This window comes from Nycticebus coucang, chromosome 6 (genome assembly GCF_027406575.1).
Source record: "Nycticebus coucang isolate mNycCou1 chromosome 6, mNycCou1.pri, whole genome shotgun sequence".
In the NCBI taxonomy this organism is placed as follows: Eukaryota; Metazoa; Chordata; class Mammalia; order Primates; family Lorisidae; genus Nycticebus; species Nycticebus coucang.
The window spans coordinates 122,635,601-122,656,307 of NC_069785.1; the positions used below are offsets into that span (position 1 = coordinate 122,635,601).

The following is a 20,707-nucleotide window of genomic DNA, read 5'->3' on the forward strand; positions in this document are numbered from 1 at the left end:
CTGGGGGAGGCGGGGAGGAGACTTCTGACATCACCCTCAGCCACCACCTGGTTGGATGGAAGTCATTCAGGCGGGAAGGCTTTTGTGACATCTTAGATGTGTCACCTATTGTGAGGCCAAAGGGCCCAGGAATGTCTCCAGGTGTTGTCCCAGCCTCTAAGACTGGTGTCAGGTTACAAGACACATAATCATTCCAGTTTGGCAACTTCACCTCTAGGGTTTTTTTGTTTTTTGTTTTTTGTTTTAATCAATCCCCAAATCACTTCTGGAATACAGAGGTGGGAGCCAGACGGCTTGCTAAGGCAACAGGGATGCCGGACATGAGAGACCAGGTCCTGCCCTGCACTTAGGCCTCTTCCAGCCAGCGCTGACCAGGGATTTCTGATCTGCTGCCCGGCCAGGGCCCTGTGGGGAGGCCCTCCCCTCCTGACTTGGGTTTTGGATCTCAGCTCCAGGCTACAGGGGAAATCCGGAAGATAGAGGAGCCAGCATGGTAAGTGAGGGGGCCCTCTGCTCCCAAGACCAGGGGAGGGTGGATTTCTCCATAAAGGGCCTTTTGAGCAACCTGAGAAGTCATCAGCTGAGAATTTTGTGATACTTTCCCAGTTAAAAAAGAGGTCACATCTGAACGTCCCCCACACCCCAGCCCTTTGCACGCCTTGTACCACCTGCCCTGTCATCCACTACCATCAAGGGTCCCTTGACCAGCCCACCCAAGAAGCTGCAGCACAGAGGCCAGGACTCTTGTTTCTGCTGGTTTCCTCCCAAATGCTACGGGCTCTTCTGCCTACTGTCTCCCAGACTTGGACTAGAAGTTGACATTTTTCCAAGGGCAAGGGTCTGTTTAGATGCCATGGTAGCCCTCTTCCACTCCCTGGGGAAACTGAGTCCTTTTTAAAGAAAAATGATGCAGAGATACCTCAGAATGATCTAGATAGGTGAGCTTGGGTAATGGATTTTTTGTTTTGGAGATCTACGTAGAGGGTAATGTTTGGAGATCTACTTGGTCTGTCTTTATGTCCTTGCCCTCCCCTCCACCTCCCTCTCCTCTGAATACCTAGGGCAGTGGTTCTCAACCTTCCTAATGCCTTGGCCCTTTAATCCAGTTCCTGTGGGTCACGACCCACAGGTTGAGAACTGCTGACCTAGAGTACCTTTGCTGCCTCGGGGCAAAGAGAATCCATCCCATCTTTTGAGGAGGACAACTGAGGACCAGGGAGAGAGGACGAGATAATAGCTGGGTCTGAAGTGGAATGCAGGGGTCTTCGTATCCAGGCCTTGGCCGAAATTTCCCAGCAACCAAAAGGAAAGAGAAGCAGGTATAGAAGGGGGAGGGTGTGACTGCCGGGGCCCCTCAGGTGACTGTCTCCTGACTCCCAGCCCTTCTCACAACACTCTTTTGAAAAGCCTGGCAAGAGCTAGCCCAGTGCTTCAGGAGTTGAGGGTCAGAAAGGGAGAAGGGTTTGCCTGCTTTATGCTGGAATTGAGCCAGGATCAGAGCGTCAGCCTTCCCATCCAAGGAGGTAACCTATGAGCCCGGCCTGTGTGCAGAGAAGCCCCACACCCTGGGGCTGCAGGAGAGCAGAGGAGCGCAGCAGTGCAGCCCGCCCAGCTGGGCTGCTTCTGGGTGGCCCTGAGGAGTCCTGGTCCTTGCCAAACTAAGGAATCTGGCCACCTGTCGCCCAAGCCATTCAATGGAGAAGCAGATGAGGGATCAATAATTTTACTTTTATTTACAGAAAAGTCTAATTTTGGAGAACAATGAGGATATTTCCTCAAAGGGCGGTTCTGCCCTCTCATTTCTCTTTGTTAATTGTATACTCTCCCAGTAAGAGCAAGTACAGTAACGTTATTAATCCTCACAGTATATACTAAACCAATTGTTTCTCATAGGTGATACAATCTCCCCCTATCTTAACATGCTTATACCTTCAACGTATTTTCATCTAGACTAAATTTATAGTCAAGTCAGTAGTCCAGGTCTGGAGTTGGGATGGGGAGGAAGGAGCCGTAGATATCAGCATTGGGGCCATCAGAGGGGCAGGGTGTATTGTTCCATAGAGGCCACATAAGCTGGGTACCCCACAGCTGATCCCAGTCTTGGCAGAAAACCCCATGATCCCTCCAGAACACAGGAGATTTGTGAGTTGCTGCCACAAGGCCCTGTCCCCCATCTCCCAGTCTCCTGGGAGGCTGCCCTGGCACCACGGTCCTTGGGGCAACCAGTCTGTTAACTTTATAACAAAGGGCCTTGACATGAATAAACAACTCCAGATGGAGGCACATGGGCTCATCCAGCCTCGCCAGCGCCTGTCCAGCAGGGTCCAGTGGTTATTTAGGTTAACAGTGGCCGCCATCATGGGGTGTCGCTTGGGGGAGCAACAGAAAAGGGAGTAGTTTCTAGGGCAGATTACTGGAGCAGGAATTGTAGAATCAAAATGTTAAAAGGGGTCCGTAGAATGGTGCGCACCTGTAGTCCCACCTACTTGGGAGGCCAAGGCAGGTGAATCACTTGAGCCCAAGAGTTCAAGGCTGCAGGGAACTATGATGACAGCCAGAGGCCAGCTCATTTATCAGCTGTGGAGTCTTGAGAATTCAACGATTCTACTCATTTTCTTCCCCATAAATGGAAATAGGTTCCATAACACCCATGTGCGCACACACAGGGTTAGTGGAGAGACTGAACGCCCTTGTTATAAACCATGATGCCTTGTACAAAGGTAAAAACTCATGGTTAAAGATGAATCTAATTTAGGAAGGAACTGAGTGAGAGAGGGCAGGGGGCCCCGGCGGGGGGGGGGGACAGCAGCATGGGTAGGATCCCAGAGTTCTGGGCCCCGAGCGAGCATTAAACCACCTGTGTCTAATAACCCATCATTCCTCTCTAATGAGGCTCCAGCCCTAAGGAGAGGATGGGACAGGTCCTGGCAGGCTCAGCCCTCCCCTCCCTTGCCCTCCTTCCATACCCACAAGCCCTCCCCCTGGACAATGGTTCTCCCTGGAGCCCATTTAGCCTGTTTTCCCAGGGTGAGCTGAAGCCAGGGACAGGCCCCCAAGATCAGAGCCCAAATTCTGTCTCCAAAGCAAATCTGTCCCTTGATCTCTACTCTGTTATTTAGGTTAACAGTGGCCGCCATCATGGGGTGTTGCTTGGGGGAGCAACAGAAAAGGGAGTAGTTTCTAGGGCAGATTACTGGAGCAGGAATTGTAGAATCGAAATGTTAAAAGGGGTCCGCACAGTGGTGCGCACTGAGACCTAGAAGGAAGTCAGGGACCCTGTGACTGGCCATCCTGGCCTTGACTCATTACTGCCCCAGAGGCTTCAAACACCCCAGGAAACACAGAGAAGTTATGAACCCCTGAGGTCAACCTGACCCTCCCAGCTACTCTGGGGGAAGCTGGTCCTCCCTCCAGCCACCTCTAATCCTTGCCATCCTGGGTAGACTCAAGGGCTTGCCTGTGGCAAAGCAGCAGGCTAGCCTGAGGCACAGGGGTCTGGGACCCTGCAGCATCCACCCCAGAGTGGGACATGGAGCCCAGCTGCCTAGTCAGCCCCAGAGGTACCCTCCAGGGCTTGGCGGTGGCAAGCAGAGAGGTGGGCAGTGGCAAGTCCCTAGAGGGCGAGATGGGCAAAGGAGCACTGCTTGCTCTGCTGCTCTCCTGGACCCCTCACCACCTGAGGGAACTTGGTGCCACTGTGACCCCCAAAGAAGCTCCAGACAACCATTCAATCAGCCCCTGCCACTGGCCAGCCTCTAAATGGGGGGTGCAATGCCTAGGTTCCACCCTGGGGATACTCAGAGTGTGATGAGTATAATACCAGTGGTGATGAGACAGTGCCCCTGGAACTGACAAGGCGATAGGTTCTCTCTAGGGTGGTCATCCCAGAAGAAAACATCTCTACCCTGGGCTTTGGAGGATGAGCAGGCTCTCTCCAGGCAGAGAAGGTAGGAAGGTGTTCCAGACAGACGGAACTGCATGTGGACAGCACGAGAGTAGAATGTGTGGACAGGGGTCTCGTGCCATGGCGGGAGCAGACAGGGGACAAGAGTCTGAGGTCTGGCTCCCATGGGTGGTCAGGAAGGCCCCTCCATTATACTTGGGTTCAAGGTCCCCTCTGTGCCCTGGAGCTCAGTGGGGCTGGGCTGAGCCACCTCCAGAATTTGGCATGGGCCACCCTTCCCCAGCAGGCAGGGCAGCAGGTGTCCAGCTCTGTTTATTTATCCTCCCGAAGGGTGGAATGTCTCACCTGGGCCAGGCACTAGGGACTCGGCCACCAGGGGAAGAGAAAGCAAAACAGGGATCCTGCTCATGGAGCTGAGAAGCTGGAGGGGGCGGGGTGGGGGTGGGGGAGCACTCCAGGCCCAGACAACCGCACTTGCCAATATGGAAATAGCATCTCCCAGCACTCTCCATCTCCCTCCTGATCTTGAGGCTCGAGCTCTGTGCCTAGGAGCTAAGCTGGAGAAGGGATTTGGAAGTCAGGCCTCCTGCACACTCTTCCCTCCTAGCCTTCCTTCACTGCAGCTGAGAACACAGTAGTCACCTGCATCAACACCCTTTACTCCCCAGCCTAGCACCATGACTAAAGCCTAAGAGCTGATGAGCTGAGTGTGAGAAAGGAGGAGAGAGGGAAGTGGGTAAAGATGGAGATGAGAAAAACAAACCAAAACCGGGCTCAGGGCCTCTCATAAAGCTTTCCAAAGCACTGGAACCAACTCAGGACAGTAGGAGACAATTGCTTGCAGGCTTACACATTTTCACAGCCTCAGATTTCCCAGGCACTTCTTCCCTCTGCCCTCAGCCTGCCTAGGTTATAAACAGCAGCCTCAATAAAGTACTTCAAGTTCCCGGGCAATGATTCACCAAGACATGACTCCCCCAAGCCTAAAGTGCATTCAGCTGTCAGATTTTATAAATCTGTGGCCACCAGACTGGGAGTTTCTTGAGGATAATGTCTAGGTCTTTTAGTCCCAAACCTACAATAGGGCCTCGCATCGGATAGGCACTTGGTAAATGTTTGTGAATGAATGAATGACAGATAAGGAATTGAAGACAGAATCCCCTAGAGCCAGGTTCTGATTTATCTGACCCTGACAACAAGGTTCACGCCACGTGAGAAAACATGCCCCATTCCATCTCAGGTGTTACCAAGGTGTTTCATCCCAGATGGGGCTAGATATGCCGAAGGAATGGGCCTGAGCCTGCCTGGAAACCACAGTGACAGGGAAGGGGGAGAGTCAGCACAGCCAACGTGGCAATCCCCCTGTGACACATCTGACTTCACCTCCAGCTTGTGTTCTGACTAACCTTCATGACAGCAGCAGAGAAATTTGTAAATAAGACTCATAACCACAACAGTCCTCTCCTTCCCCCTGGCTAGCAGAACAGCTTCCAGTTTCCTAGCATAATCCAGGTGCAACCCCAAACCCTCAGACAGTAGCAGATGAAAAGAACATTCGAGCAAGGGCATGAGAGACTGAGAGGGGCCCTGTCCAGGGGTGGCAGTGACCTCTTCTGTCTCAGAATATCCTGCACATCAGTCTGGCTAGGCTTTGTCGGCTGGTGTGATTGAGCTGACCCATGCTTTGGGCATGTCCAACAATCTCAATGCCTTCTTGTATAATCTGCTTACACTCATTCAGTGTGTGTTCCCTGAGCACCTACTATGTGCTAGGTACTGGTAAGATACTGTGGGGGATTCAGAGAAGGATATGCAAGGTTCAGGCCCTAATCTCTGCATACTTTATGGGTGGAACAGGGGCAGGTGAAAATGCTTTCCCTCACCCCAGGCAGAGCAGGCTCCTCATTCACCCACTGATGTCAATAAGGAGGCAGTAATTGCAGCTGAGGTCAGCTACCTCGCTTTCATCCCCTTTTCACCCTGACATTGGGATATCACCCATGAGCACATCTCCAAAGCCCAGAGAGGAGGGTGTGGTCAGGCTTCTGGGAGGACCTCTCCTAAGTAGGAGTCACTGTGATCTTGAATGAGAACAGCAGCCACGTTTCGTCTCTAACCTAATACAAATGCAGTGTGTTGTGCTTTGAAGCTCTTTCATGTCCAGAATCTGCCTCGAGTCTGATGCTCGCCCTCTGAGACGTTGTAATCCCCATGCTACAGACAAGGATATCAAGGCTCAAAGAAGTCAGTGAGCTGCAAAGGGTCACTCAGCCAGGAACAAAGGGAAAACCAGTGGCTATAATTATGTTAGATTTCCAAGAAGACTAAGATAAAGTTTCCTACCCAATGCTGCTCAGGATTAAAAAAAACTTACTAGGAAACCACCAAGGATAGAAAATCGGCTTAGAGAATCAGTGAATCAGGCCTAGGATTAGTTTTATCCATGGGAGGAAATATGAGAAGTTTCAGCCTAATAGCAAACTCTTCAGAAAGAGCCTTAGAGAGCTTCTAGGTGAGTGGTTTCCCTGAGCAGCCTCAGAACACTTTGCCCCACTGAAATCTAATGCAGAACTGCCACACGGAACAGAGAAAGAAACAGAGCCCTGATGTTTGTAAGGACCATCCCTCCACCAGGTCTTCCTGCCTCCCTCCTCTGGCTGCACTGCCCAAGGGGTGGAAATGGGGGAAATCCCTGCCGAATTTCCCGAGGGTGCTTATGGCCATTATTTGGCCCTGCCCTTGGCTGCCTCAGAAACCACCTTCACAATCTAACCCAGCTTCTCTCAAAAACCAGAGTGAGGAGGGAGAGTTGACTTGAATGGAATTAGAGAAATAAATTTCATTAGCAGTTGCTCACCGGTCTTGGGGTGGGGGTAGAAGAAGAATTGGCTGTCTTAAGAAATAGAGAAATAAAGCCAAGAAAGACAGGAGTTGAGAGCTAGGATGGTGTTGGGAGGACTGACTCAGCTGATACGGCCGGCCAGCCAGCCAGTACCAAACTGTGGAAGCAGCTTTATTTATAAAGTATGTTTAACAAGGTAAATCTTTACACCTGGGGTAAGGATTTTTTTAAGGAGGAAAAGCTGTGTACTTGCCCATACTAAGGAAAGTATGCATGGGCTACCTGATTTCTGCAGGTGAAAAGAATGTTAATCTAGGAAGAGAAGTGGTTAGGGGGTCATTCCCTGAATGCTTCCCCAGGCTGTAGGGGCCCTGCCACCTCACAGCCCATTCCCCACAAGCTTTCTATTCCCAGAAGCTCTGGTTGCTTAAAACAATCTCCCCTTTGCCAAGAAAAAAGGGCTTTCTGTGAGTTCCAACATTCCTCCTCTGCCTGGTCCTTGGCCTCTTCCTTGAGATGGCATACACATTTTAAAGCAGCATATCCAAACTCCTGTTGGCCCTTGTTTCTCTTCCCTGCAGAGTCCACGTAGTTCACATGACGTCACTTGGGGTCCCCTAAATCTCCTGGTCACTCTCCCCAGATGCACGTAGCCCATAGCGTCCCCTCCTAAAGTCAGGCCTCTCAGGCTATGAAATCACAAAAATAGCTACCATTTGTTCAGCTTCTATTAAGTAACATGTCAGGCCCTCTGTGAAGCTCTTTCATTAATAATGAATAATCTTTTTGAGTATCTACTATGCCATGCACTCAGCGGGTTCTATTTTAATATTGTTTGAATAATTAATAAAAACAATAGGCTATATGTTCTGTAGCACAAGAACTTTGCCTCTTTGTTGACAACTGTATCTCCAGCCCCCAAGAAGGTGCCTCATTGAATGAATACAGTTTTATTATTGTTGTTATTATAGCCAACAGTAGTCATACCCTTAACTATGCACCAGGCTAAGCATATTTTGGGCTCAACAGGAGGAAGACTTATTGAATCTTTCTCTCTCTCTCTCTCCCCCTCTCTCTTTCGCACACACTAAATTAAGGATTTCAGTAGTTAAATAACTTGCCTAAGGCCTCCAGCCTGTGAGCAGCAAAAGTAGGATTTAGACCTGGGCTTCAGGATTCTAAGGCCTGTGCTCCTTCTGCTGTAAACACAGCCTCTTCTAGAAAACAGCATCCCAGCACGGAAAAATTTGACAAAGCGCTTGCAGAGTTGTATGAGTGGGCAGAGAAGTGGTAAAGGAACTCCAGGTTATGCAATCACAAAGTAATAGATGCAGAGAAGTCACTGAAGCACCATTAAAGCCCTATTTATAGGATCATGAGTTCAGGGTTCACAGGGAAGAGATCCAGGAGCCACTAAGACCTTTGGCAGATGAGCTGCTGCAGCCAGACTGGCCCACCCCGGGCTGGTTATCACTGGAGCACCCAGAACAAATGTGAATGCTCAGTCCTGCCCTTGTGTGGAGCCTCTGTGCAGATCCTCCTGGAAGACCATAAGGAGTCCGCTCCCCAAGCCTCTAGGGGAGCTGGAGCTGAGGGCAGGATGTTTACCTACTCATCTCCTCTATATGGCGAGCACAGGCCAGGCACACCACATGCATCATCTCATTTAACCCTCACCACCAACCCCATGCAGTAGATCATCTTCTCCCCATTTTACAGATGAGGAAACTGAGATGTAGACAATTCATTAACTTGCCCAGGACCACATGGCTGGGAAAAGGCAGAGCTGGATTCAGGCCGGTGTGCCTGACTCAGAGCTGGGAAGAGCAGAGACAGGGGACAACCCCCTTCTAACCAAAGCAACTGAGACCCCCCAAACCACATGGACCAGCTGGGAGGAGCCAGGAGCAAGTCTATAAAATCATGAGCAGGGGCTCGGTACCCGTAGGTCAGTGGTTAGGGCGCTGGCCACATGCACCAGGGCTGGTGGCTTCAAACCCGACCCGAGCTTGCTAAAAAACAATGACAACAACAAAATAGCCAGGCGTTGTGGCAGGCCCCTGTAGTCCCAGCTACTTGGGAGGCTGAGGCAAGAGAATCACTTGGGCCCAAGAGTTTGAGGTGAGCTGTGAGCTGTGCCACCTCTGCACTCTACCAAGGGCAACATAGTGAGACTCAAAAAAAAAACATGAACAGGCTTGAAAGGCCCATTGTACCTAGCAGAAGGAGCCCCTCTCTCACTATCCATCACCTTGTGAAGTCAGTTTTGTCATAACCTGCGCGCCAAAGGAGCAGACCAGGTCCAGGAGCGGTTAAGGGATTTGCCTGAAGCTGCTCCCCACATAACAGAGGAGTTAGCCCTTCTCACACCAAAGCTGCCTTTCCCTCCCTGCTATTTCCCTTGTCCTTAAAAGGACAATTCAGGGCAAGCAAAAGGGCACACCATTTTTTAAAAACAGTATAAAGCTGTGGAATTCTTATAAACATCAGGCTGCATCCCGGGTGGTGGCTCCTTAGCTCAGTGAATTGCAATGTTAGAGAAACCTTCTAAGCTTCAAATCCATCAGCCCTCCCCACAGCAAACTCCCAAGGGTCCCCATCAGGCTGGAAGTCTGAACTGCAGCCCTGCTGGCTCTCTGCAGTCCCCTTCAGCCATTGTCCAGTCAGGGCTCTCGGGTGTGCAAAGATGCTGGCGCCTTCCTTTCATTCAGACCCTCCTGAGGAGAGAAGGTGGGCTCAGGTGGGCCCACCACCATGGGCAGAAGGAAAGCTAAGCAAAGTAGAATTGTTAAGAATTCAGAGAGGCTGGAGAGAGTGGACTACTTCCCCTGCGACCAAGAGAAGGTTCTCAGAGGGATTCGTAAGAGCTACAGTTAGCAGGGGCACCTCCTGGAAGAAGCCCCCCCCACCCAATGGGAGCCAGGGCCGCCGATCAACTCAACACGGCGGGCATGTACTTATGCCACGCTCCTGCTGTCCTTCGGTTTCACCTTTGGTGAAACAGGGATGGTTACATCTCCGCCATCTTCCTGGAGCCTGCCTGGAGTTAAGAGCCATGCCCCAGCACAAACGCTGATTCTTATATGGCAGGAGCTGAACGGCAGGCTGGCGGCAGGATGAAAGCAGGCCCTGCCCCGAGCCAGAAAGTGCTGGGAGGGGGGCCAAGGCTTGGCTCAAATTGCCAACAGGTCAGCACCTTGTGGCTTAGAACAAGGCAAAATCATGTCTAAAGTAGCAGCCCAGGCTGAAGTTAGACCTAAAGGAAGAAGTGCTGCTCTAAGGACATCTAAAGGCGAGGCAGTGTACGTGGGGACACTTCCTGAAGCAACTTCGTGCAAGAGCTTGGATACCCACCTGCGTGGGCCAGGGCTGGGGTGGACCTGCCTGGAGACAGGGTAACAGGTCAGAGGAACTTGGAGACACGCACGATTAGTCATCTCTGAGGCCCTCCCATGGACTCTGCACTGCTCATCACAGCCACTGTCCAGCTCCGCTGTGACCATCCAGCCCTCTACGCCCCCTCTCCTCACCTTACCTGTCATGGCTGGGACATCCAACAGAGAGGGCCCTTTCTACGGCCCAGCAAGGGCATCAAACTGCCTGTCCCAGATGCAAGGGTCAACACAGCTGCTTGCAGGTGGGCTGGGGGAGGGATGCAGGTTCAGGGGTCAGAGAGCAGTGTGAGACTTCCTCCGAGGAGCAGCCAAGCCCTTGTGCCAGCTGTGGCTGAGCCCTTCTCTGAGAAGTGTCTGTGAGCAGCCTCTGGAAACCCAGAGAACTTTCCTCACCCACTCCCTTGAGTTTTCCCCCACTGCTTGTCATTAGCCTCAGCAACCTAGCTGCCACCTGCAAGAGGACCTGTTTACCCCATTGCCTAGCAACAGCAGCACCGCTGGCTCTAGGCTTTCCCTGTGAGGCCATAGGAAGCCAGGGCCTTGGCCCCCAAGGGAGACGGAAGCTGCCACAGATGGGAGCAGGGCCAGAAAGCCCCCTTTATGTGCCCCTACTTCTCTTCCTCACTCTGCGCCCCTTTCTTTCCAGCTGTGCCTCTACTGGCTTCTTTCTGGGGCAAAGCAATGCAGAGTCAGCACCGTAGAAAGCAGGATAGGAAGGAGGCCTGGGGGCAGGCCAAGAAAAGCAGACAGAGGAGCTGACCCGCTGCCTCTTCCTCCTTATTAGCCCAGTGAGCACATGTCCATTTCATTTGTATCCCACCTCTGAAAGAGAATTCCGATTACCCAAAGAGACCTTGACGTTCAGAGACGTTGAGGGGCTGTCCCTAGGCCACACAGCAAGTCAGAAGACAAGGCAAGATGAGAACTCGTACTCCCCAGGCTGGTTGCTTGTGACTTCTCTGTAGCACACTTCATCTTCTTTCCATTTCAAAACGAAAGCTGCCTCGCGTGTGGGTTCCTCATCTGTGAGCTGGAAGGAAGAAAGGACTCTACAGGTCCATTTGTCATTTGGAGCTGAGCTAAGCCCAACCAGGAGTTTCTCCAAGGTCTAAAACAGTGGTGGGGATGGGGAATTGCGGGGAGGGGGTTAAGGAAAGAGAAGCAGGGGAGAAAGAAAGAATGCTACTGTCAATAAAACCCCTCCTCGGTCCCAAGCTCTGCAGTACACCCTTTTCTCAATAAACTCTTGGGAGAGGGTCTCTGACCCCCATTCACGGAAGAACTGAGCAGAGGTTACTCTGCCTTCATACCGAGGAAGGACTGGGGAGAAGCTAGGGGCAATCTCTGCATGTTGATTGCATGCTAATTGTGCACAACAAGACTGCTTTCCAGGGGAGAAGAAATTCAAAAGGAACCAACACCAGTTAATGACGCTTACCCAAATGGGTTCCTGAAACTCCAGGGAAATAACCGTAGTCCACTGCATCCAGAAACCTGGCCCCAAGAGCTGGATATGTTACTTACACTGAAGCCATAGCAGCCACCTAATATATATGAGCCATGGTTTCCTCTGTGAAATGGGGATAATTTCTCATGGTTGTTCCAAGGATTAAGTAAGATAGCATTTATAAAAGAAGGATATTGCAAGTCAACAGTTCTGTCTCCACATTTGGGTCTTAGCTTAGTGTCCTTCGGCTGCTAGTAACCAACTAAGAAGCGGGAAAATAGTCCCTGAGCAATCAGGCAATAGCTGGGTTTTCCAGCTATCAACACCTCCACCTCCCCACCTCATCCCCCACTTCCTCTGCCTTGGGCCCTCCTTGGGGTCCTGGGCATACCAGCCCTTCCACTGTACTCCAGACAGCTGGAGCTTCATTCCCAGATGAGCCCCAGGGCAGACACCAGGGCTTTGTGGCAGGCTGGCTCAAGCCATGACCCAAACAAAAAGGCTTGGGCTGCACTGGGTGGGGCCTGGGCTGCAGCAGTTGTGGCCAGGAACTGAGTTCAAGTTGGGGGTAACAGAGACATCTCCAGCAAAGCAGAAGGAAGCACAGTTAGTCTATGATTGCCTTTCAACCTCTCCCTTCTCTCTATTAACTTTAGAGCAAGACTGTTTTATTAATCCAGTTAAGACGTGTTTTATTAATTCAACAAATATTGACTGCAATATTCTCTGATAGGAACTGTGCTAGAAAAGCATCACCACGAATCCCATGTTCATCATTCCCTTTCTTCTTTATGAAAAAGAGTTTGTTCTAGATATAATTTGGTGGGACTTACTTTTTCCCTTAATATTAAATTGCCAACACCATTCGTATCATTTTGTGTTGCTGTAGCTCATTGGTTTTGACTGCAATATTACATCTCATTGTGTGACTATAACACAGTCAGCTTCTTAAAAGCTGGCCTGAGATTGGGTCCTAAAATTGAGATAAGTTCATTACCTCCTTCATTTAACAACTATTTATTGAACATTACTATGCACCAGGCATTGTACAAGACATCGGGGTGTAGTGATCAACAAGATGGTCATAGGCCCTGTAATTGTACCTTACAGTCTTGATTTGGTATATTTTTTTCTTTCTCTCTTTTGTTTTCAAACAGGTATGGAATTTTTTCCACAACCACTACTCAGTGGATAACAAGTGAAAACATACATAGTTGGGTGCTGGGGTCACTTCAGTTCAGGGGTGAGAAACCCAAAGCTCCAGAGAATACAGACTCTAAGCCTCCTTTTTTTCCCTCTGTGCCTCAGCTTCTAGCACTATTCCAGGCCCATCACATTGACTGTACAAGTCAGTATTTGTTGGTTTAGTAATGAACAAAAGAAACTTGTCCTACCTACCTCAACAAAGGCAGCCATGCACAAATACCCTCAGTGGGAAAGGGTGAATTGACAGGGAGAGGCCCATAGTGTCCCTCCAGCCAGCCCCTCCTCTAGCTGTTCCACAGTTCAACAAACACCTTCTCATCTGCTTAACTAAAACCCAAGTGCACCTAATTCATTGGCAAGCCTTGTTGCCTATATCTTGCAAGCACATATGGGGTGTCTGTACCACCAGCCTCCTGTACCACCAGCCTCCTGTCATGTCCTCATCTTGTTCCAGCCAAGCCAATTTCTACTCAGTTCCTCCAACTCCCCAAGCTTGTTCCTGCCAGCTGGGCTCCTTCTTGTCACTCAAGCCTTGGCTTGAGTGTCACCTCCCCAGAGAAGCTTTCCCTAACTACCCAACACCCTTTCCTCAACCTCCCACTCTCAGTCTCCACCCAGGCACTGTCTCTTCTCACCCCACATTACTCGCCATAAAACACTCGCCACTCTCTTATCTTTTCTTTTGTGTGTGTGTGTGTGTCTTTTTTGGCCAGGGATGGGTTTGAACCCGCCACCTCTGGCATATGGGACCAGCGCCCTCTCTTATCTTTTCTAGTTTATCTGTCTATGGCCCATCTCCCCCATCTCCAGACCCTCCCCTCCCTCCCAAAAAGCAAATTTCTCAAGGGCAGGCCCCCTACTGTCTTGTTTGGACACTGCTCCCATTCAAAGGGATTATTTCTTAACACATTTAACCACCATGTGAGTTGTATTTAACCTTGGTTAGTTTTAAGCACGAGGCCTGGTGAAGCATATATAACTCACATGTGTCTTGTATGTTGACTGCCACACCAGAGAAAAACATTTTTTCCTTGGGGCCACAGTGTTTTATTAGGTCAAGTGACATGTCAGTTATATATGCTTCATGAGGCCCCAGGCTCAAAACTAGTGTGAGTTAAATATAACTCACATGATAGTTAATTAATAAAACACCAGTTCTGCTGTGTCCCTTCCAATAACTGCCCTGCCTCCCCAGTGGTAACCACTGTTCTGACCCCTAGCACTATAGATTAACTTTACCTTTCAAACTCTATAAATGGAATCACACAGAGTGTACATTTGGTATCTGGTTTCTTTCCTTCATTGCATCTGTGAAATTCATCCAGGTCATTTCATTGAATGCTAATTTACTCCTGTCTATTGCTGAATTATGTTCCATTACATGAATATACCACAATTTATTTATCTATTCCACCAGGGACTGACATTTGGGTTTTTCCACTGCTTAGCTATTAGGAATGAAGTGACTATGAACATTCACATACAGCTGTTTTGCTAGGCATATGCACTTATTTCTCTTGGCTACATCCTGGAGCAGAATTGCTGGATCATAAAATCATAGAATAGTTGTATGTTTAGCATTGGTAGATTTAGCCAAATCATTTCAAAAGTATTTGTACCAATTTACAGTCCTACTAACAATGTAGGAGAATTCCAGTTGCTCCACATTCTTATCAACACTTAATATTGTCAGTCATTTTAGTTTTAGCTATTCTGGTATTAAAAAGAGATATTTCATTGTGTTCGAATTTGCCTTTTGCGTGGTGAGAAATACGAAGTATCTTTAGGGTACTCATTGGCCACTGGGGTATCCTCTTTTGTGAAGTATCCAAATTTTTAGAAATATAATATCTGTAAAAATAAATATATTTTTAACAAAAACAGACAGTAGAGCAGAATTGCTTGAGGATTTCAGCAATACCCATACCAACCCAGCAACCAGTTGTTTCTACAATTGCTAACTAGTTGTTACAATTAATAAACTAGTTGAACCAGGTCAAACAGTACAAAACTGAATTTCTCATTTTGAACCAATTATTTGGATATCCGAGAGACTCCCGCCTTAGATCTAGCAGAGAGAAGGGAATTGAGGCAAGAATGAAGAACCTCCCCTAGGCTGCTAGCCCCCGTCCAAGAAATTCACTTGTTAACTCACTTTCTCCTTCAATTACAGGATACTGAGAGTGAACAACCTCTAACAAACGCCAGTGATGCGGCCGAGAGCACTGCCAGTGATCAAGCTGAGAGCCTTGCCAGTGGTCAAGCCCCAGCCAAGGCCAGTGATCAAGCCCCCAACGACACCGGTAAGCATCAGTCCTGCTTCCTTGGTTCACCTCAGCCTCTGAGTTTCAGTAAACATGCAGTAGATCCTAAGCCACTCGTGGATGGCCCTCACCAGCACCACCAAGTGCTAAGTACTATGGTTGACACCCAGCCCCTCCATCCCTCCATCATTCAGTCATTCAACAAACACATTAGGGAACTGTAAGTCTCAGCAGTCATTCTGCCAGCAGGAGGTCTGATCTCTAGGGAAACAGAACCAACAATCTATTTTTTCTTTTCCTTTTATTTTTAAAGACAGAGTCTCACCTTATTGCCCTCTGTAGAGTGCTATGCTGTCACAGCTCACAGCAACCTCCAACTCCTGGGCTTAGGTGATTCTCTTGCCTCAGCCTCCCCAGTAGCGGGGACTACAGGTGCCCATCAGAATGCTCGGCTATTTTTTTTGTTGAAGTTTTGCTGGGGCTGGGTTTGAACCCACCACCCTCGTTATATGGGGCCAGCACCGTACCCACTGAGCCACAGGCGCCGCCCAGAACCAACAATCGTAAAACTCCAAGGGCAATAATTTCCCAATTCATTTATTCAGTTACTCATTCTCGTGGCCCTGGGTTATTGCAGTAAATAAAATAGCTAAAGTCCCTGCCCTCAAGGAGCTCATGGTCTGACCATGCTGCCAAGGAACAAACAGGACAAAGGCATTTTCATTGGTAGAAAATAAAATAGCAGTGTTATCAGTGTAACCTGGCTTATTGTACCCTCAATGAATCCCCAACAATAAAAAAAAAAAAAGAAAAGAAAATAGCAGTGTTTACCCAATACATAGGAGAAAAAGAAATTAATAAATAGGATGATCCCAAATTTCAGGGTTTTCCTCTGTTACATTGTCTGAAACCATTGATATCTACTCCTGATAATAAACTGCTAGATCAACAAAACAAATAAGCAAGGAAAGAATTAGTATGAGCAGACCAATAAGAAAATGGCCACACCTACTTACTTTAACAGCTTATTTATTTCTTGGTTCTGGGTCATTAATAGCAGTCGTAATGAAGTAATCTTCAACTAGTAAAATAGTGCCTACTTTGCACTTTGGAATTTATAGATCAATAGGCCATGGTTTCCTAAGAGAATCCCAGACTTCCAAGTTCTCTACCACCTGAATGAGTCTGAAAACTACCAAACCAGAAAATAAGCTGAATTTGCTACCAGTGCCTGGCGTAAAGGGAGCAGGGGAAAGATCAGTGCTTCTCGTGTGGTCAGGGTTAGGGCCGTGGGTCAGGGTTAGTGCCAAGCGTCAGGCCCTGTAGGATGAATAAGCTGTCGCAGAACGGGAGGCAGCAATGGGCATGTCAGTGGTGGAGAGAAAAACGCAAGCTCTTCAGACTCAGAAGTATGAACTAATATGGGTTGTTGGAGAACCAGGGAGTGAACCTACCTAGGCAGGCTGGGGGTAGGGAAGGCCAGCAGCGGGAGTCCATTTGGCTAAGAGAGTGTGGCCAAATTACACTGGACAGCACTAGAGGAGAGTGTTAGCCACATGTAGGAGTCATGAGGAGTCCTTTCAAGGCTCTTGAGCAAGAAAGAAACAGGAAGAAGGGAAACTTTAGGAAGCTCTGTCAAGCAGCAGTGGTCAGGGCAGGCCGGAGGAAGGAACATACTGGCAGGGAGGCTGTTCCTTAACTTAAACTAAGTGTGAATACCCTTCCCCTACTGACGGGGGAAGCAGATCCTCCTTGAGAACATCTGGGGGGCAGAGCCATTGGGCCCTAGACATGGGGGCTCAGGGCTCCCTAGAGGTCATTCCCTTTCTAAGGAAACAAATCAATCTCATGTCCTCAGAGGGAAGTGCTCAATAAATAAATCATGCATGCATGAATGAATAAAATATCACCATGGCCATGGACCCAGGAAAGAGGACAATTCTGAGCCCTAGCTGCTGGAACTTTAAAAACAATAGCAGCTGGGCGGTGCCTGGGACTCAAAGGAGTAGGACGCCGGATTCAAACCCAGCCCCAGCCAAAAACTACAAAAATAAATAAATAAATAAAAACAATAGCAGCTAACATTATTGATAACCCAATAGGTCACAGGCAACAATACTTCCTGTCCACATCTCCAATTCCTGGCCTCTGCATCTGAGCTCAAAACTCACTGTTAGGGAAACACTGTTTCCTAAGCTTCCCCCTATCAGATTCATTAATATCAGCATTGATTGAGTGCCATATGGCAGGATGCCACTCCTTGCTTTTGTAGAGCCAAGGAAAAGAACAGAGACAGACACGCGACTCATCATCATTCAAGGCACCATAAAAAGAGACCTATAGGACAAAAGGAATGTGCTTAAGAGGACAGAGCCAAGAGCAATTCATTTGTTCATTGAACAAATATTTACTGAATGTCTGTTGTGGGCTAGGCACTATCGTAAGCACTGGGGACTCAGCCACGAGCAAACAGACAAAAAGTCCTATTTTCACGGAGTTTTCAGAGAAGGGTGGAAAGAGACAGAAAATATGCAAAATATATAAAATATAGAGTATGTTCGAGGTCATGAGTGCTTTGGAAAGAAATCAAGGAAGGAGGATGGGAAGGGTCGGCAGATCGCCTTTAGGGAGAACAAGGAAGGGCTCATGAAGGAGGTGACAGTGAAGAAATTGCTGCAGGAGATGGGAGAGGAAGTCACGTGCAGGGGAGGGACAGGAGAGCAGCCTATTGTTCCCAGGGGTTTCAAGTGTCCTCAGAGGGAGGTGCCCCACTCTTCATGGGGAGAAGTGTCCATGGCACCAGCTCAGCTGATTGCCTGCAAGGAGTGGGGACTTCAAGGAACCTACCCCTGTGGGTAGGTTAACTCAGATATTAGGGTAAAATAACTCAGGTTATTCTCAGATAACTCACTGAGAATAACTTTCAAAGCCTTTCCGAGGTCCCGTCTCCTTGGACAACCATGTGCAAGGGACACCTCTGTTTTAGGCAATGACAAACGCCTACCTGGACTCCTTAACCCCAGACTCTGTTCTAATCCACCTCCTCTCTGATCAAAGATTCATCTTTCTAAAATTAATTTGATCTTGTCTCTCCACTGCTGGAAAACGTTTGATTGGCTCGTCTCTGCCTTCAGGATAAAATCTAAGCTCCTAGTGTGGTTTCAAGAGTCTTCATAGACTGACCCCACCTGCCTCGCTTCCCAGCACGCTTTTGCTCCCCTGGGGTTCAGGCTGCTCAGTCTGGCAGCTGCCCCCTCCCATGCCTTTCCTGAGCTTGAGCAGTGCCCTGCGCCCCACCCCTACCTACAATTAAGTGCTGCATCCTGAGCTCCGTGCCTGTAGCTCAGTAGCTAGGGCTCCGGCCACATACACCAGGGCTGGCGGGTTTGAACCCGGCCTAGACCTGCCAAACAACAATGACAAATCCAAAAAAAAAAAAAAAAATAGTCAGGCATTGTGGCGGGCACCTGTAGTCCCAGCTACTTGGGAGGCTGGGGCAAGAGAATTGCTGAGCCCAAGAATTTGGGGCAACATAGTGAGACTCTATCTCAAAAAAATAAAAGTTCTGCATCCCGAGGAAGTTCTCGCCAGTTTACTTTTGATGGTGCCTCCATTATAGCATGCATCAGCTTCCCTCTGCAGGCACTGGCTTCCGTGTCATTGTTTACCTCCTCCCTCAGATTGTAACCTCCTTAAAGACAAGAACCTGGGGACAAGCTGGGTTTGATGGAGTTGGGGCTGTTAGGACCCATACATTCACAAGGAGTTAAGTTTCTAGGAAGCACATCCTGTTCTGGAGGGTCCTGCCCTCCTAAAGCTTATAGTTTAATCAAGAAATAAGTCAGCAGGTCAGGGAAGGGATCAATGGCAGAGCCATGAATGGGTATGTGCCACAGTGTACGCCTGAGGGGCTCAGGCCTCCTCCAGGGCAGGGCGGGTCAACTGGACCAATAGAGGAAAACATCCTAGCCCAGGCTTAAGCAGGACAAGGGGAAGTGGCCTGGGCTGGCAGCTCTGCTGAAGGGTGCTCGTGAGAGATGGGTGAGCCCGGATAAGTGAGAGACAGTGGGGAGGACCAGGTGCTGATGAAGTGAAGCCTAGTGTGCAGGAAGTATTAACCAAAACTGTCTCCAAGGCATTGCTGCCACAGGCCAGAGGGTGGGAGGCTGTGGGCTCTGGGAGGCCACGGGCTGCAGGGCTTTCTCCAAGATCTGACTGTGTGCTCTTCCCCTGCCTACATCTCCACGCAGATGATGCTTCCCTGAATAAACCTGGTAGCGCTTTCGAGACCTTCAAAAAGGTGGGGATCCCCATCATTGCAGCAGTGGTGGGCCTGGCAACCATCATCACTGTGGCTATCGTCAGTAAGTGACAAACCCTATCCAACTTTAATGCCCTAAATAAATGCCATGCCCCTCACCCTCACCCCCTGAGCAGCCCCCTCCTGAGCTTTACCCTCTCAGCAAATGGCAGCCCCCGCCCCCACCCTTACACTTATCCTCCCAGTAAGTGGCAAGCACCACCCACACCTTCCACCTTCCTACCCCACAATCATAGGCATGAAGCTTTGCAGAAAAAAACATATCCACACATATCCAGCCCCTGCTTTGAAGGGAGCTTTCTTCTAAGAGTGAAAGAGGAAGATGAACTCAGCCCCCATCTATCCCAGGTGGCTTCTGTCCCAGATGAGCACAGTGGCATATGTTACAAACCCACACAGGCAATGTGCAGAGCGACCACGCCCTCTGCCTCCTCCTTCCCTCTTCTGCAGATTGACAGCTAAATGGATCTGAGCAGCCCCACTGGCTGGAGGAACAGGGAGCATTTCTGCTCTGAGCAGGGAGAAAGAGGAGTCATCAGGGAAAACCGCCCAGGCAGACTCACCCTTCCCCACCTTCAGCCCAGTCTTCATCATAGCCAGTGCCTGAGACCCGTGTGATTGTGAGCAGGCCCTCTGCCTTGGGGCCTTATCCGTGGTAAAGAAGATTAGACTGAATGAGCAGTGATATGAGTCCCGATGGCTCCTGCATGCTGTAATAGAGTCATTGCCTTTATTAACCCACAGTCACAGTGGGATACTGAGCACAGCCTTCACGGCAGGGAGTAGGGCACAGGGCACCAGACTAGGAATCCAGACACCTGGGACGGGAATCCTGGCTCTGCCACTTGCTGCTGGGTAACCTTGAATAAGTCCTTCATTCTCTCTTAACCTCAGGGTCCTCACCTGTAAAGTATCCTGCCTCCCTCAGAGCAGTGTCATGAGCACTAATGAGAAAATAGATATAAAGAATCTAGGCAAAAACTAAGATTTGCAAAAGAGTGTGTCATCAGGCTCCACATAGAGATGTGACCTAGGACATGCATTTATTAACTGGGGCAGGGCTGTCGGGATCTTGCACCTGTAACTGTGGTGGCATTTCCACCAGCAGTAGCCACTACCTTGTTGAAGGACACTCAGAGATCATCTGATCCAACCTCTCATTCTACACAAGCACTGAGGCTCAGAGAGGAGGTGTGGAAGTCATGGACAGAGCTGGGACAGGACCCCCAAGCCCCACAGCTAACCCCAATTCATTTCTTCTTGACCTTGGCTTGCCCAAGATGACAGTGATTTTGTACCAACAGCAGCAGACTGGCCTTGCTGTTTTA

At 49.3% G+C, this 20,707-nt stretch overlaps 1 protein-coding gene across 2 annotated transcripts in view; it reads left to right on the plus strand.

The window, feature by feature from the left end:
* Window positions 1-207: 207 nt before the first annotated feature.
* TMPRSS4 (transmembrane serine protease 4) overlaps window positions 208-20,707 on the plus strand; it is a 39,891-nt gene continuing 19,391 nt past the window's right edge. For both annotated transcript variants that reach the window (XR_008380844.1, XM_053595966.1), the window contains exons 1-3: window positions 208-493; window positions 14,968-15,097; window positions 19,309-19,422. Coding sequence is in view for 1 of the 2 variants with exons in the window: in XM_053595966.1 (XP_053451941.1) it covers window positions 491-493; window positions 14,968-15,097; window positions 19,309-19,422 (247 nt within the window). In the remaining variant the exon portion in view is untranslated. The remainder of the gene's footprint in view (window positions 494-14,967; window positions 15,098-19,308; window positions 19,423-20,707) is intronic.